Source organism: Loxodonta africana, chromosome 7 (assembly GCF_030014295.1).
Source record: "Loxodonta africana isolate mLoxAfr1 chromosome 7, mLoxAfr1.hap2, whole genome shotgun sequence".
Classification (NCBI taxonomy): domain Eukaryota; kingdom Metazoa; phylum Chordata; class Mammalia; order Proboscidea; family Elephantidae; genus Loxodonta; species Loxodonta africana.
In genome coordinates, this window is record NC_087348.1 from 83,991,491 (window position 1) to 84,009,383 (window position 17,893).

The 17,893-nt window shown below is 37.8% G+C and overlaps 2 protein-coding genes across 2 annotated transcripts; both read left to right on the top strand.

The window, feature by feature from the left end:
- The first annotated feature begins 263 nt into the window (after positions 1 to 263).
- On the top strand, positions 264 to 1,453 carry LOC100660815 (olfactory receptor 52E1-like). Its single transcript, XM_003421453.3, has one exon. The coding sequence runs from the start codon at positions 461 to 463 to the stop codon at positions 1,451 to 1,453; it is 993 nt and encodes a 330-aa protein (XP_003421501.3). The 5' UTR covers positions 264 to 460.
- A 14,547-nt stretch (positions 1,454 to 16,000) lies between these two features.
- LOC100675812 (olfactory receptor 52D1-like) lies at positions 16,001 to 17,011 on the top strand. Its single transcript, XM_064289260.1, has one exon. It carries the CDS (start codon positions 16,030 to 16,032, stop codon positions 16,972 to 16,974), a length of 945 nt encoding a protein of 314 aa, XP_064145330.1. The 5' UTR covers positions 16,001 to 16,029; the 3' UTR covers positions 16,975 to 17,011.
- The last annotated feature ends 882 nt before the right edge of the window (positions 17,012 to 17,893 follow it).

A 17,893-nucleotide genomic window follows, 5' to 3' on the forward strand; every position in this document is an offset into this window, starting at 1 on the left:
CACTGTTTTCCAAGTTCTTTGCCCATGAAGAATGTAATCATAAATAATTTTCTGCACAAGAAAAATCAAACATTTTCAGGAGTATATTTTTTGTACCTAAAGTAGCCAAGGAATGACTTTATCTTAGAAAATGGCTTGAGTTTAAATCACTGATTTGTATAACTATTTCAATCACTGAACTTTAAGTTCTATTAAGTAAGGAATTTACTCAAAGTCATTTCTTACAATCAATTTTAGCCCAGAAAGTGTCACATATGTGCTAGATGATCAATCTTTGTTAAGATGTTATATTTCATTTAATGAATCTGATGAGGTATGTTGAAATCATGTGACTACATTTTACCATTGGTGTACTTTCAGTTCTCTAAAACACAATTATATGGGTAGAATATGAAAGAAGTTTCAGTGATTTCTTTCTCTCTTTTTCTTTTTATGCACTAAATGAGTCTGAGACCTCTTAATGAATGAGAGACACTTGGTCTGTGGTACCTTTAGCTATGAAAAAGATCCCAGAATGATGGCCTCACTCAATACCACTCTATGTCATCCCTATTCTTTCCTCCTTCTGGGGATCCCTGGGCTGGAAAATGTACATATCTGGATTGGTTTCCCTTTCTGTGCTGTGTACCTGATGGCTGTCCTTGGGAATATCTGCATCCTTTTTGTGATTCAGACTGAGAGTAGCCTCCATCAGCCCATGTTCTACTTCTTGGCCATTCTGGCATCTATTGATCTGGGGTTATCCACATCCACTATTCCCAAGATGCTTGGCATCTTCTGGCACAAGCTGAGAGATATCTCCTTTGAGGGCTGTCTCATCCAGATGTTCTTCATCCACCTATGCACTGGCATGGAGTCAGCTGTGCTTGTGGCCATGGCGTATGATCGCTATGTGGCCATCTGTAACCCTCTTCGCTACACACTGGTGCTGACCAACAAGGTGGTATTCTTCACTGCATTAGTAATCCTACTAAGAACTTTGTCTTTTGCAATACCTTTTGTTCTACTCATCTTACGGTTACCATTTTGTGGACACCAAATTATCCCTCATACTTATTGTGAGCACATGGGCATAGCCCGTCTGTCCTGTGCCAGCATCAAGGCCAACATCATCTATGGCTTATGTGCCATTTCTATCCTGGTGTTTGACATCATAGCCATTGTCATCTCCTATGTCCAGATCCTTCTTGCTGTCTTTCGACTCCCTTCCCAAGATGACCGGCTTAAAGCACTCAGCACCTGTGGCTCTCATGTGTGTGTCATGTTGGCTTTCTACACACCTGCATTTTTTTCATTCATGACCCATAGGTTTGGACAGAATATACCACATTATATTCACATCCTTCTTGCTAATTTCTATGTGGTCATTCCACCTGCTCTCAATCCAGTCATTTACAGTGTCAGAACTAAACAGATTAGAGAACGGGTGCTGAAAATGTTTTCTACAAAATAAAATATAACTCTTGTACTCATAAAAATAAAATTTAGTAAAACAGTGGCACTGATTCTTTATGTTCAAAATGAGAGGAAAACATCTCAGTCTATCTTGGAGGAGGCCTGTTAATGGTAAACCTTTGGACTGTGAAGGCTCTTTCCCAAATGCAGAACTGTGAAGCCAAGCCCATACCAAATACACAAATAATGGTGTTTTATATTTTCTCATTGTTTGGAAATAATAAAAATCCATTGCCTGGATGGAAATCAACACATTTTTCTGCTTTCATTATAATTAAACACATCAAATTCCACAGTCACAGCAGTTTAAACTTGAACAAAGCATCTTAGTTATCTAGTGGTGTTATAACAGAAATATCACAAGTAGATGGCTTCAACAAACAGAATTTTATTCTCTCAGAATCTAGTAGGCTAGAAATCCAAATTCAGGGCATCAGCTCCAGGGGATGCTTTCTCTGTCTGTTGGCTCTGGAGCAAGGTTCTTCTTGTCTATCTTCCCTTGGACTACGAGGTTCTCTGTGCAGGAACCCCATGCCCAAAGGATGTACTCTGCTGCTGGGGTTGCTTTCTTGGTGGTATGAGTTCCCACCATCTCTCTGTTTGCTTCTTTATTTTACATCTCAAAAGAGATTGGCTTAAAACACTATCTAATCTTGTAGATCCCATCTATATAACTCCCACTAATCTATCTCCTTAACATCGTAGTGATAGGGCTTACAACACATAAGGAAATCACATCAGGTGACAGAACAATAGACTATTATACAATACTGGGAATCATGACCTATCCAAGTTGACGGGTTTGTTGGCGGGGACACAGTTCAACCCATGACACTAAGTGAAACAACCAAGGAAAAAAAAAAAGCAACTATAAAACACTCCATATGCTGAGTTTAAACAAAAAGAGTGAGTTACCCTGACTAGTCTGGTCCCTAAGATACTAAACACTAACCATTTCCTACATGCCTGTACTCCCTATCAATAAGAACTTATTCTTGACTTTGCGATGTTAATGTCCAAATATATGGGATGCCACTGCGAATATTATAACAATCTGAGAAAGGTGGTTTTCTTCCCCCATGAATGGAATCATATAAACTCTGTAATCTTAGTGAATGTGTAGTATTTGTTACTTTAAAATCATGCTTAATTGTTTATTTGATGGGCTTGTTCTTATGGAGTTAAACTTATTGGAACCTTTTTGCAAACAAGCTATTCTTTTTCTAAATGGTTCTGTGTTTGTGTGTGTGTTTGTGTATGGGGTGTGTGTGTGTGTGTGTTTGTTCACAGCATGGAAGAGTTTCCCAGTTATGGAATGTTGGAATTACCAGTGATTCTCCAAGTTCAGCAATACCTAAGTGTTTTTGTTTGTTTGCTTTTTGGGAGGTGGGGAGGTCAATGAACCTCCAATTCCATGTGATATCACTCAGTGGGGCGTTTTCTAGTTCTATGTGATATCATTGACTTTAGGTGCAGAAAACACTTAAAGGAAAAGTATGTTTGTGAAATCCTACAGGGAAAAACACTGAATTTTTAGCTATGTATTTATTATAAGCCTTCTAGGAACTTTTAACAGCTACAACAATGGACTTGAACATACGGATGTTCGTGAAGATGGCACAGGACCAGGCAGCATTTCATTGTGTTATACATAATTTTACCATTAGTTGAAGTTAACTCCATGGTAACTAGCAACAACAGGAGATCTTAATTAACAAATATTTATGTGAACTTTAAGAGAGGCTTGGCTTCAGAATACACTTTTTTAGACCTTTCCATGACAATCTTATACCTTATAATAAACTTAAAAAATATTTATTGTATTTGAAATAGAAAATACGGTGTCATAAATTAGTAGAGGAAGTTTACACTAATTAACATCACAATTGGAACTTCGAATTGCTCCAAAAAAACATTCAATAATTATAAGCACAAGTGACTTCTCCTGGATCCCTACCATGAGATTGTACTCATCCCTCGTCTATCCATTCATACTATTTATGAAATGTCACTTATATATTACCCCAATTGTGTCTTTGATGAGTTGGGAAGTATTTGCTTGGCTTCTATATTTTGGATAATTTGTGTAAGTATTATTTCTTCTTTAAATGTTTAGTAGAGTTCACCAGTATAGCTGTCTGAACCTGATGTTTTACTTTTTTGTATTCATTTACCCAAAGAAATTTACTATGAATTTATGAAGATGAAATTAGAACACAAGCCTAATCCCAATATCTATAACCATTACATTAACCACTAAGAGATGTGTACCTCACAAAGTTTTGTAAATAGGAAATGAGAGATGGCATTTAAGACTGCTTTGACCAGCATGAAACTTTGCTCAAATATCAGAGATTTCTAAGATTCACCTATAATATAGGGCTGATGTAATTACCTTCTCATCATTTCCTTCATCAGCTTTCCTCTGCTGTGCTGAGCAGAGGAGCCCATGCACTAATTTTTCCTCAAGAAATTGCAGCTCAGACTCCAAACCATAACTCAGTAGATATGCCTGCTGTCATAACAGAGAGGTAGTCCTTTCAGGGGCTAAATACCAAGATCTCACTGTCTTCAGAAACTTTCAACAAACCTGTTTGTTCTGAGCCCTCTACTCTGAGGAGAGCCCTGAAACTTTCCTGCAAGACCACTGTCCATCTAGCCCTTGACACAAATGAGAGAGATGATGCATTGCCTGACCTCACCAGGGCTTCTTTGGGATCAAGATGAGCACCCACCTTCCCTGAGGGCAGCCACAGCTCTCTCATAACTTACAGCTTTTCCAAATGAACTTTATTCTGGTCATGCTTCCAGATGCCTAGGTCTTCCATGGGCATGGAGTGAAGATGGCTTCACTATGGTTTCAGGGAAAGAATCCATAGGGAGTTGAAGATTTGAGTTTAGAACAAAGCTTCTGTATTCTTAGAACTGACTCCTGCATAAGAGGAAAATTCAGGAAGAGTGATGGGGAGGAGAAAGAGAGTTGAGTTCTCCTCAGCTGTCTTAGGGGCCTGCCCTCAGCAGGACTGCCTGAGTCTCAAGCCATTACCCAAACCCATTAGTTCTTAAAAATATATGTTTTTATGAAAAAAGAAAAATAAATATTTTCTCTTCACTTGGTATTAAATGAAACAAAGAGAGAAATTTCATGATTTTCTTAATCATATGGTTTTGAATATTTAAATCCTATTAGAATGTAATTTTTATTCATAATCCCTACTTAAGTCTGTAATATATACTGTACTCCTCCTATAACTCATCAGAATAAACCTCATAGAAAAGGTATTTAATTATATAAGGAGTATTAAGTGAATAAAAATGGGATTTCAAAGAGAATTGCCTTACATCTAAATATTAATGTGGAAAATTTGACATCTTTAAACATGTAATCTCAGTTATCTAGTTGCATTGACTGCTTTCCATTTAGGTTCCTTTCAGACATCGGAAACAATCTTTTGAAGTTCTTTTGTGTAAATCCCACCATTTTTGGTAATAATAGAACTTGGAGCTTTATAATTTTATTTTATACTTAAGTACATTCTTTAGATATTTCCTAAATATGTATCTTGTATAAATTGTATCTGCATTTCTATTTTGATATACACATACGTATTTATTAATTTTGCACTTACCCACTCTGATACATGCTAGATAATCCTTTCCATTTATATCTTTCTACTGAATTTGTATCAAACACATAGCAAATCTTATTTATCAAAGATTAATTTTTCTGACAACCCTGGAATATAAATTTGAAGCTCCCTTAATTCTCCTGCGTTTCCACATACTCTTTTATCCATTCTACATGTATTACTGAGTGATTACTTTTCTAAGAAGTAAGATGTACGCTATCCACATCCCTGATTTCTTGGAGAAATGTATTATGGAGAGACAGCCAATAAGCAAGTAAAATTTATTAAATGGCAACTGGTGGTATGGCAATAAAATTGCGATTACTTTGATGAATTTGAACAAATTAAGTCCAATTCTGAAACGTATAGTTGGTGAGATTCACATTTGTTTCATTGTTGCTATACAATTTCATAGAGGTAGAGTGGATATAAGAAACCCTGGAGGTAAAAGTTAGTTTTTGGTCCAGAGTGGATGTATTGGAGACTGTCATATTATTTGTTTCAGAGGGGATATGAATACTTTCAGTTAAATGAACAAGCAAACAAACAAAAAGATAGCAATTTTCTACAGTGTAAAAGACCTAGATTTAAAGAGTAAAGGAAAATACAGTCAGAATTGTTGACGGCTAAGGGTCTATATAATAACATATATATATAATACATACATATATACACACACACAAATATATATATATATAGTGGAGGCCTCTTTCAACTATGGTTGTATATACCATCAGGTAGACTCCAACTCACGGGGGCCTCACATGTGTTAGAATAGAACTATGCTCCATAGGGTTTCAATGGTTAATTTTTTTGAAATTCGATTGCCACATTTTGTTTCAAGGCACCTCTTGGTGGACCCAAACTTACAACATTTTGGTTCTCTCTGTTATATTTCATACTAGCCAATCCGTTGTCTGTACCTGAATGTCCTCAGGTCCCCTGGGATGCAGAAGATAAAATGATGGTGTTACAGATGCAAGGTATTTATGAGCCCCGGCAGCACAGTGGTTAAGAACTTGGCTGCTAACCAAAATGGTTGTCTGCGGCACTTCTCCTGTGTCCTATAGGGTCCCTGTGAGTCAGAATCAACTTGACAGCAAACTGTTTGGTTTTGGTTTGAAAGTTAAAGTGGAGAGAAATATCAGCAGCAGGCTGGAAGAGCTTTCACACCATAATACAGGTCTAAGACCTACGAAAAGAAAGCAGAAAGATAAAAGGGTTGGGTGAGAAAAGTCTCAGACTTCTGTGCAGCTTTGATAACTTATTGGCTAGTTAAAATGGAAATCATAGAACTGAGAATGCTCATCGTGGACTTCCACGCTGAGCAGAAAGGGTAAGCTAATATAAGTCCCTACACATTCCCCATACTCAGGCAAAGCTTAGGAAAGCAGGTTTCCTTGGCTTGAAAACTGAAACCGAACCTATTAAAGACAGCCTGAGCTAAAGACTATTGGCTCTACTTCCGGCCAACATGGCACCGTAGACAGACGCACTACACCATCCCTCCACAGCAGAGACCTGAAAAACTAAGTAAAAAACTTACAGATGTCATTCCTGGAACCTGAAGTGCCAAATGAGGAGAGAGAGAACTCAGCCAAGTGCCAAATGGAATAAGAGACTGACAGAAGATGGAGAGTAAGGAGAGATACAAGTGGAGAGCCCCATCAGCTAATGCAGCACAGATCAGCCATCTTGGACTCCTATCGGGAATCAACAGAGAGAATGGGAAAGCAGCTTAGTGCAACTCCCAGCAGGAGACAGAGCACCCGGTAACCAGCGATACACACTTTCCCACACCCCATTTTCTCCCCACTGCTCTGCCTCAGAGCTTCCTGGGTAGCTGTGGTGGCTTGGCCAGCCGGGAATTGCAGCATCTGTACAACTTGGATTCACTCCACCCACACCAGAGATCAGCAGACAGGGAGTACAGGAAACTGGCTTCACAAAGTTCCCATCAATAGACAGAGCACCTGGTAATGAGCAAGGTGTGCTTACCTAGCCGCTACCCTTCTTCCCCCACCTTGTCGTCATTTGCTGCCTGCCAGCAGCAGTGCCTTGGCCTGGAGGCAACTGCTTTGGCCTCAAGCTGCTTGGATTCACCCTGCCCACACTGGCCGGGCCCTGAGCTGATACTGCTTCTTTCTGTCTCTTTTGTTATCATCTGTGCCTCCTACAACCTCCCCCTCCTTTATCTGGAACACATGGAACCCTGCCATCTTTGTTTCTTTCTGAAAGGCTGTGAAACCACGCTCTACTGGCGAACCTCTTCCCCGGCCACCACACCACACTGGTGGAATCCTGGGGCTTTTTTTTTCTTTGTTTTGCCTTGTTCTCTTTTGATTTTTTTTTTTTGTTTGTTCTATTTTTCTTTTCCCAGCTTGGAGGCTCCCTCTAACCAGGCTGCACTACACAGCTTAAGAGCCACTCCCCCAATCTGTGCAGCCACATAAGTGGGATCCCTGGAAGCATTTCTGTTTTTCATCTTTCATTCTTTCTTTTCTCTCTCTTTTTTCCTTTCTGTCTGTCTTCACTTCTCAGTTCTTGTCTCTCTACACTTATCTTCTTTTCCTGTCTTCTGAATACCTAGTGCTGTGTGACATCTATACCCCCTGTAGCTAAGCTATACTACACTGCCTGGGAGCCACTTCCCCAGTCTTAGCAGCCCCACCGATGGGACTCTGGGACTCCTGGGGGCTTTTCTTTTCTCTTTTTCTTTTCCAAATTTTTATCTAGTTTTTTTCTTTCTTTTTCCCTGCCTTTTTTTTTTTTTTGCTTTTCTCCATTTTTCGGTTTCTCATCTTTCCACTCCAATGGCAAACTCCTTTAGCACTCTTTTTTTTTTCTTTGTTTCCTTGTTTTTGGCTCCCATTTTTCTCTCCTCTCTCTCCTTTTTCCCATACCCCTATTAGCCCCACACATTACAACCTCCCCCTTCTTTTCTGCCTACTTGTACTGTACAAAATATCACACCTCTGAGCAGCACAGGCAAGGCCTACTAGACCCTGCCCAGCACTGATTCCTGGCCCGCCCTGTCAGCCCTAGTATGTGCCATAAACAACACATCTTGGCTCTTCCGCTTCAGCTGGACCTGCCCTGCTGCACCATAGCTGAGTAACTGACATTTTCATTGGACAAGAAGTAAAAAGTGTTGTGACTATAGAGGAGCAAAAAACAAAGAACACAGCCCACCTACTCAGACATAACCAAATAAAACAAAAAAGCAGGACAAAATAAAAAATCTACAATCAAGAAATGAAGAATGTAACTACTGAATGTCCTGAAGACAGCAAACTATATCAAACCGTATAAAATAAAGGACAGGATGCTTTCAGTAGGCATCCAAAATAAAATACCAGATGACTTTCCAGTAGAAGAAAAGGCACGAGAACTGACAGGGAATTCAAATCTCTAATATTAGAGTTGAAGGAAAAAGCAGACAAGAATGAGGAAAAAATGGACAAATTTTTGGAAAAGACAGACAGAAAAAAGGAAAAATTCAGGAAAGTAATACAAGAACAAAATGCCAAAATAATTTCACAACTAGAAATCATACAAAAACAACAGTTAGGAACCCAAAAGATAAACAAGATTTCCAAAATAGACAGTGTAATAGAAGGGCTGAGGAGCAGGTTTGAAATGAAGGAAGACAGAATCAGCAAAATTGAAGACAAACACTTGCATACAACACTGTTTGAAGAAAAATCAGAAAAAAAGAATGAAGAAAAATGAAGAAACCCTGAGAATTATTTGGAATAAAATCAAAAGCAAAAATTTGTGAGTGATCAGATTTCCACAACAGGGAGAGAAAACAGAAAACACACAGAGGATCATTGAAGAATTGCTGACAGAAAACTTCCCTAATTTCATGAATGATGAAAAGCTGACCAGTCAAGAAGCTCAATGAACCCCACATAGGATAGTTCCCAAAAGAAAAACACCAAGGTATATCATAATCACACTCGCTAAAACCAAAACAAAGAAAAAATCCTGTGAGCAGCTCAAGAAAAACAAAAAGTTACATTCAGAGGAAAAAAATAAGACTAAGCTCTGATAATTCAGCAGAAACCATGCAGGCAAGAAGGCAATGGGATGATGTATATAAAACGTTGAAAGAAAAAAATTGCCAACCAAGAATAATATATCATGCAAAACTTTCATTCAAATATGATGCTGAAATTAGGTCATTTCCAGATAAACAGAAATTAAGGGAATATGTAAAAACCAAACCAAACTTACAAGAGTTATTAAAGGCTGTCCTTCAGTCTGAGAGCAAACAACATCAGACCATAGCCTGAATCTAGGATGCAAGATTGTACCAGCCAGATACCAACTTAGAAAAGGAACTCTCAAGGACTATCCAAAACCAAAAAAATTGCAACAGGGAACCAGAGAGGTTAATCTGTAAATGAAAGCAACGTCAGAACAATAAAAGAGGGAATAAATGGTATAGGCATAGAACTTTTTAATGGAGAGGAAGGCAAGGTGATATCAAGTAATAACAGGAATGTAGTACCTAGGAAGAAAAGGGTAAATTTCAAGGTAACCACAAAGAAAGTTAACAAACCTACTCATCAAACTAAAGAACAGAAACATAAAGTCTCAATAAAAACAAAATCTACAAAAGAGGAACAAAGAAAATGTTAGCACCACAAAAAAAAAAAAGCCCTACAAAATGACAGCAATAAACTCAGCCATAAAGAATAACAATGGATCTGTGAAGCATCTCATAACACAGAGGCATCTGGAGGATATTATGCTGAGTGAAATAAGCCAATCACAAAAGGACAAATATTGCATGAGACCACTACTGTAAAAACTCATGAAAAGTTTACATACAAAAAGAAACAATATTTGATGGTTAAGAGGGATGGGAGGGGTGGGGATGTAAAAAAACTTAATAGACAAAAGATAAGCAGTAACTTTGGTGAAAGGTAAGACAGTACACAATACTGGGAAAGACAGCACAACTTGTACAAGGCAAGGCCACGGTAGCTTCATAGACTCATCCAAACTCCCTGAAGGACTGAATTGCTGGGCTGGGGGCTGTGGGGACCGTGGTCTCAGCGACCATGGTCTCTGTGGGGACCAAGAAAATGTTCTACATTCTACTTTGGTGAATAGAGTCTGGGTTCTTAAAAGCCTGTGAGTGGCCATCTAGGATACTCCACTTGCCTCACCCCTTCCGGAGCGAGGAAGAATGAAGGAAACTAAAGACACAAGGGAAAGAGTAGTCCAAAGAACTAACGGACCACATCTACCCCAGCCTCCACCAAACTGAGTCCAATACAACTAGATGGTGCCCAGGTAACACCACTGACTGCTCTGACAGGGATCAAAATAGAGGGTCTGAACAGAGCTGGAGAAAAATGTAGAACAAAATTCTAACTCAGAAAGTCCAGACTTGCTGGCCGGACAGAGACTGGAAAAACCCCAAGAGAATGGCCCCAGACACCCTTTCAGCTCAGTAATGAGGTCACTCCTGAAGTTCACCCTTCAGCCAAAGATTGAACCGACCCATGGAACAAAACAAGACTAAAAGGGTGCACCAGCCCTGGAGCAGAGACTGGAAGGCAGGAGGGAAATGGAAAGCTGGTAATAGGGAACCCAGGGTTGAGAAGGGAGAGTGTTGACACGTCACAGGGTTGTTAACCAATGTCATGCAACGAAGCGTGTACTCTTTGATGAGAAATTAGTTTGTTCTGCAAACCTTCATCTAAAGTTCAATAAAAGATAAATATACATAAAAAAATACTGTCGGCTCAGTGCACCTCTTGCTGCTTATGCTGTCTTGAAGACAGAGCTGAGTACTGCACCTCTACACCTGGTTGTCATCACTGTAAAACAGGTGTTGGTAAGGTTACATACAAACACACTACTGCAAATAAAGTAATAATGTTTTTATCTTCCTTGAACTGTGTCTCCAAGATAATTTCTATAAAGATGATGTCATTGTTTTCGAGAAATGTTACATGTGGCAAAACTATTAAAAAAAAAAAAAAAAACTACTGGATTACCTTCAGACATGGCTGAAATTTATATTCTTGTCTCGTGCATCTAGACATATTTTCATGCAGCTTATTGAGAAGAGGAAGCCTAGAGGAAGAACAGGACTGCGGAGACTAGAGTTTAAGAACTGCACCCAGTCCAAATGCAAGTTCTGTTGAATCTATCTGTAAACTAGCTCTAAAATCTCTCAGTTCATTTTATATCCACAACCATCAACTGAATCCAAACCAGTATTACTTTTTCCTCTGGCATATTCTAATAGTTGATGGCTCATTTTCTCTTGCCTCAATACTAGCAGTCATTCTTTGTTCTTAAAATCAGTTCACCACATTTAACTCCAAATTACATGCACTGTCCATTCATATTTCTTTATTTACACTTTCTTAAAAGCCATTGCCGTCGAATCGACTCCAGCTCAGAGGAACCTTTAAAATCTCAGCACCATCTTTATCCTGGTCTTTGAACAACTGACTTTGTTTCCAATTTAGATTTTCTACATGAATTCTCTACAAAGGAAATCAACTTAGAAACTACTGAAATCTGTTCAATGGTTTCCTGCTGCAATTAGATAGAAATTCAGCTTCTTCTCATTGGGCTATAAAAGCTCTCAATGACCTGGCTTGTGCCTTTCCATAATCTTCTCAGATGTGACTCTTCCCCTTTGCTTACCATGTTCCGACTACCACAGCCTCTTACTCTTCCTCAAAACTTAGCAAGAATTTTCTGTTTTCTCCTAGAACTTTTGTAATTCATGTTTCTGATATTTACTTCTTGCAGTACTCTTCCTCAATTCTTTGACTGGTTCATTCTGCTATTTCAGGTCTCAATTTAAATATTACCTTCAAGAGGTTTTCACTAACTAACATTTCTAAGTTCTTCTCACCTCTGGCCAGTCTCCTTCACATCAACTTCTTGGTTTTCATCAGAGCTGCTTTTCATTTCCTGAAACTTAGCGTTTCTATTTTATTTGCTCAATGTTGATTTCTTCCACTACAATGAACATTCCTAACATCAGGGACCTTGTCTGCTTCCTTGTTACATTCCCAATCCCTAGAATGTTACCTAGTAAATGAATAAATGCATGCATATAAAACAAATATTTCAAGTACTTTGTGATACAATAAGAAATCAACAAGCTTTTATCAGGGAAAGGTTCAGAGTAGTAGATTTCCTTAGTGTTTTTTTTTTCCTCCATGGCTATTATTTTCCTACAGCATTACATAATGAATCAATTTTCTTTTTTTTTAATCAGTGGAACAAAGAAAATAACATGTATATCCAGGATCTGGAGAATGGTTCTATAAATTATTTAGCATAAAATGTTTGAGGGATTGTGTGACCATTAAATATTACGATTACGAAAACTAACATAGAAGAAAGGTCCTTATTACCTTAAATTTTCTCATGGGGAAATAGAAATTATGTATACTGAACCAAACCAAAAAATATTATGCACTGCCAATGTTATTATAAATTTGAAATAATTTAGTGTAAGAAATGTGTTTGTGAACTAAATACTTAGTTTGTAAACTAAATACACTAGCTGGTGTATCCTTGGTGAAAACAATTTTATAGTAAAACAGATCCCATTAAAGACATTATAATTATATTTCTGTCCTCTCTTCTGGATCTTCCACAAAATAGCTCTGGGGGTTTGGTGGTTATCATCTGTTTAGAAGCCTCTACTCTGGCATCTGTTAGGTCTACAGGGAGACCATGGAACAACTGCACCACTTTATTAATCCCTGAGAGGCTGCAATTCTAAAACTATTAATAAATTGAGGTTGACGATAAAAAACAGTAGGTTATCATAGCAACTTTACTTTTTCTTGTCAAGATGCCCTTTGAAATTTGTTTAGCTCTTTTACTTTATCTTTCTTCCTTTTGCTTTAGCTGCTCGACGTTCAAGAGCAAGCTTCAGAGTCTCTTCTGACAGCCATTTTTGTCTCCGCTCCCCCCTTTCTATCTTTTTAATGATCTTTAGCTTTCTTCACGTATGCTGTTCTTTATGTTATCCCACAACTCTTCTGGTCTTCAGTCATTAGCGTTCAATGTATCACATCTATTCTTGAGGTGGTCTCTAAATTCAGGTGGGATATAATCAAGGTTGTACTTGGGCTGTTGTGGACTTGTTATAATTTTCTTCAACTTTGAACTGGCATATGAGCAATTTAACTGCGTGTTCTTCAGTCGGCCCCTGGCCTTGTTCTGACTGATGATATTGAGCTTCCCCATCATCCCTTTGCACAGATGTAGTCTATTTAATTCTGGTATATTCCATCCTGTGCGTCAGGGTTTATGTGATGAAAAAAGGTATTTACAATGAAGAAGTTGTTGGTCTTGCTAAATTCTATCATGCAATCTCCTGCATCATTTTTATCCCCAAGACTATTTCATTTCTAAATTTGCTTAAATTTTTCCTACAGCTTTTTCTGAAATTTGGTAAGATTTTGTCTGGTTATATCATATTTTAAATAGCATATTGTTATTTTCCATTGTCTGTGATTCCACTTTTTTTTTGTTGTTTATCCTTATTTTTGCCCTTCTTTTTTTTTGGCAGAGGAATTGTCATTTGCATTTTCTTTTTTTTTTTAACTTTTAAGTTCAAAGATAATTTACTTATTAATAATTGTTTTTTAGAAATCATATACTAAGATAAGGCAGCCTATGGAGTTACTTACATCAAAGGTCAGGGCTGTGATTATGCCACGCCCATGTCATAGTGTCCACATGTTTCATAACTCATAAAGGGTGTATTGCTTTGATTTGGTTAATTCTTTAATTCAAGAGTTGTTCTGAAGAATACTATTTGCACACTCATAGGTGTGCTGTACTTACTTTTTATATATTAATATATAGTTTCTAATTTTATATTTTTATTTTGCTGTATTAAAGCTATTTTTTGAATGAAATCTTGAACCCTACATATTAAGAGCCAATTTCCTATTTTATTACCCAATAATTTTAGATTTTATTTTTTGTCTTTTCTCTTAATCATTTTCAAGTGAAAAATGTCTTCTTAGCTCAGTGGTTACCACCTTTAAAATTGAGTGGTATGTTTATTTCTTCCTCAACAGCCTCTAGCCATTAGAACCAATAACCCTTTTAAACTTTCCAACTTACACCTGAAGAACACAACTCTTAGAAGTTGTATTTCTATTACATACTTCCTAACTGAGGTGGACTATTTTTTTCTCAGTCACCTTCTCTGGCTGTACTAGAATTATAGGGATAGAAACTGATTTTTATTTTTCCAAACCTCTGCATCCTGTATCTGCAGTTGTTTTTTTCCTGTTTTGATTTTGTGTCTCTGTAAGGATACACTGTCCCATCACTGTTACTGAATATTTGGTATATAAACTATCCTGAGAGTTCAGGGCAGAACTTCTGAGAATGTCAGGTCTTAACTACATATTGATAAATTTGGAAGTGTCTATCACAGCACCCAGAACACTGTAGCCTGAACTTGTTGGATGAAAAGGATGGAGAAGAGAGGAGCTATTTGGAGGGAGAATGAGCTTTTAACTGAGAGAGAATGACTATTGCCTGGGTAGAAAATATTAAAACCATACCTGTTGCTGTTGAGTCCATTCTGACTCATAGTGATCCTATAGCACAGAATAGAACTGCCCCATAGGGTTTCCAAGAGTGGCTGGTGGATTCAAACTGCCTAGCTTTTGGTTAGCAGCCAAGCTCTTAACCACTGTTCTCAAAAGGGTAACTCCTTTCTGTGTAATTTGTAGAGATAGATGTTGATAATACCTTGGTTTAGAATCTTTTGCTATCACTCTTACAACTCTCATTCCTTTGAAAAAGGAGTCTACAAGATGTGCAATTAAAATATACAAACACTAATTAGACATGACATGGTGAATATTCAAGTAAAATCCAGGTAATGATCTTCAGTCTCCTTCATCCTACAATGCCGATGCCATTTTAGTACATCCCATAAAGAGCTCTGGGCAAATTAATGCTAAACCATGGTGATACAGTTAACATAGAGTGCTGCTATAATACTTCAAATGCAATGACACTTCCCTTTGAAAGTCCCCCAAATATTTAAAAACTAATTCACTTCTAAGTAGCCCATAAATCAAAAGAGAAATAAAAAAGGACAATAGAAAGTATTTTGAAGTCAATGGAAATAAAAACACAACGTATTGGAATTTGTGGGAACCCACATAGCTTTCCCCACCCCCATGGGAAAGCAATGCATGTTTGTTATAAAAAATATTTTTTCCTAATAGAGATTTCTATAAATAAATGACATTTTAAATTTTAAATTTCTATTTTCCTTGATTTCTAAGTCCCAATCATTGCTCATAGATCAATGTGTGTTCCTTCCTTTCACAATGTAGAGGTATATATAAATGATTTTATTTTTTTTAGCAACTAAGCTATTTATAATACATATGAACTTTCTTTTTCAGTTAACAGTGTATCATGACAGCCTCATCAAAGTCATAAACAAAAGTCTAGCCTGTAAACACTCCAACCTCTCACTACATGCAAGCAGAAGTAATTCTTTTACCTTATCAGTAGAGGTACTTGAGTCTCCTGGTTATGAACTTTTTAATTTTCTTTTTATTTTAATGGTCCAGAATGCTTCAAAACCAAGATTAAGCACCTTGTCTATGACTCCTGTGACAAGTGGAATGGATCTCTCCACCTATTGGGTCATATAACAGCTTGTTCCTGTAACTTTTACTGCAATTACATGGGAATTTAATTGTCGCTTTGCACCAGTTTCTACTCTACTAAATGTTAATATCTAAAGTTAAGAATCAAGTACTATTCATCATCTTATGCTCTGGTAGAAACTGTTATCAAGTATTCTGAACAAATTAAGAAATAAAGAAGTCAGTAAATGAACTGACAGATCAATATGAAAGAATTTTCACCTTTTCATAGCTGAAGACAACCTGTAGCTTCCAGCATGGCATTGTCCAATAATACTAATTTCCACTCCAGTACCTTTTTTCTTCTTGGCATTCCAGGGATGGAGGCCATCCACATATGGATATCAGTGCCCTTCTGTCTTGTTTATCTGTGTGCTATCCTAGGAAATGTCTCTATTCTCTTTATTATCAGAATGGATTCCAATCTGCATGAGCCTATGTATTTCTTCCTCTGTATGCTCTCTGTGGCTGACCTGATCATCTCCACCACTGCCATGCCCAAAATCCTCAGCATATTTTGGTTCCATGACAGGGAGATCTATTTTGAAGCCTGCCTTGTGCAAGTCTTTCTCATTCATTCACTATGCAGTATGGCCTCGGGGTTTATCTTGGCCATGGCCTTTGACCGCTATGTAGCCATCTGCAAACCTCTGAGACATTCCACTATTCTGACACATAGAGTTATCAAGAACTTGGGGCTGGCTGTTGTCTTCCGTGGGATTTTGCTTTTCAGTCCTCAGCCCTTCATGCTTCGGTGGCTCCCCTACTGCAGAACTAATATCATCCCTCACACTTACTGTGAATTCATGGCCCTCATCAAGCTCGCTTGTGCAGAGACCAGGATCTGCAGAATGTACAGCCTGACTGCTGCCTTCCTTACTGGGGGTTTAGATTTCATTTTAATCATATGCTCCTACGTGGTCATCCTATACACCGTTTTCCATCTCCCATCCAAAGCTGCTCGGCTGAAGACCTTGGGCACTTGTGGATCCCATGTGTGTGTGATTTTAGTGGCCTACACTCCAGCCTTTTTCTCTTTCCTTACTCACAGGTTTGGGCGCCATGTGGCTCCTCATATTCATATCTTTGTGGCTAACATCCACCTCCTTGTCCCACCCATGGTGAATCCAATGATCTATGGCATAAGAACCAAGAGGATTAGAGACGGGTTCGTCCAAGTTTTGACTTCTCACAAATCCTGAAATAACCAATTCTTCTAACACATTTCCTTGCCTTATGGGGAAAAAAAAGATATAAATCCTTTTTCTAGAATCCTGGATCCCTCCATTTTCTATTTGTAATATGTGAAATAATTAAGATTGATTATATTTTGTTCTCTTCAGAAAACTGGTTTCACATATGGCTAACTTAGATGACTTATTCTGGCTATCTTCACTATCCTATGATCAGTTTGGCTGATTTATTTATTCTCGCAAGCCTATCTCCTTGTTCAAGCTCATGAGCTTTATCAGAGTTGGTACTATTGGCGCATTACCTCTGATCTTCAAGAAGATACCATACCTTACAGGGCTCAATTAACATGATTGTCTATATCTCTTGGACAATGAAACTGAAAGCTTTTTATATGTGTAACCCTGCAAATTGTGATGGCACTAGTACGATGTCTTTTGAGCAGTCAGATGAAAAAACTCTCATGATGTGCCATCCAGGGGTCTTCCTGGGATATTTTATGACATTTTATTATCTAGGTAGAATTCTTCCAAATTCTCCAATAATATTTATGCCCACAACACTCTCCCCAAGGACTTAATTATATCCAAAATTATGCCACATTTTTTTTTCTTTTCTATGTGATTCAAGTTGATTATTTTAAAATACCTATGTCTCCTCTCTCATTCTTTCATGATTTTGTATGTTTACCCCCAATCTATCTTATAAAATAGGAAAACATTTTTTTAGCCCCGCCTTACCATTCATCATTCTAGCTGTTGTTCCTTGTGATATTGCCCCTTCTCCTGCTTTTCTGAGCTCCAATGACAACAATTTGTACAGAATGTCATCTAGGATGAGGCATTAGGTATATATAATCTAAAAGTTATGTTTTCTTTAAGATCAACACTATTCCTGATGGTGTCCCCAAATTCTTTTTTTTATGTGGTC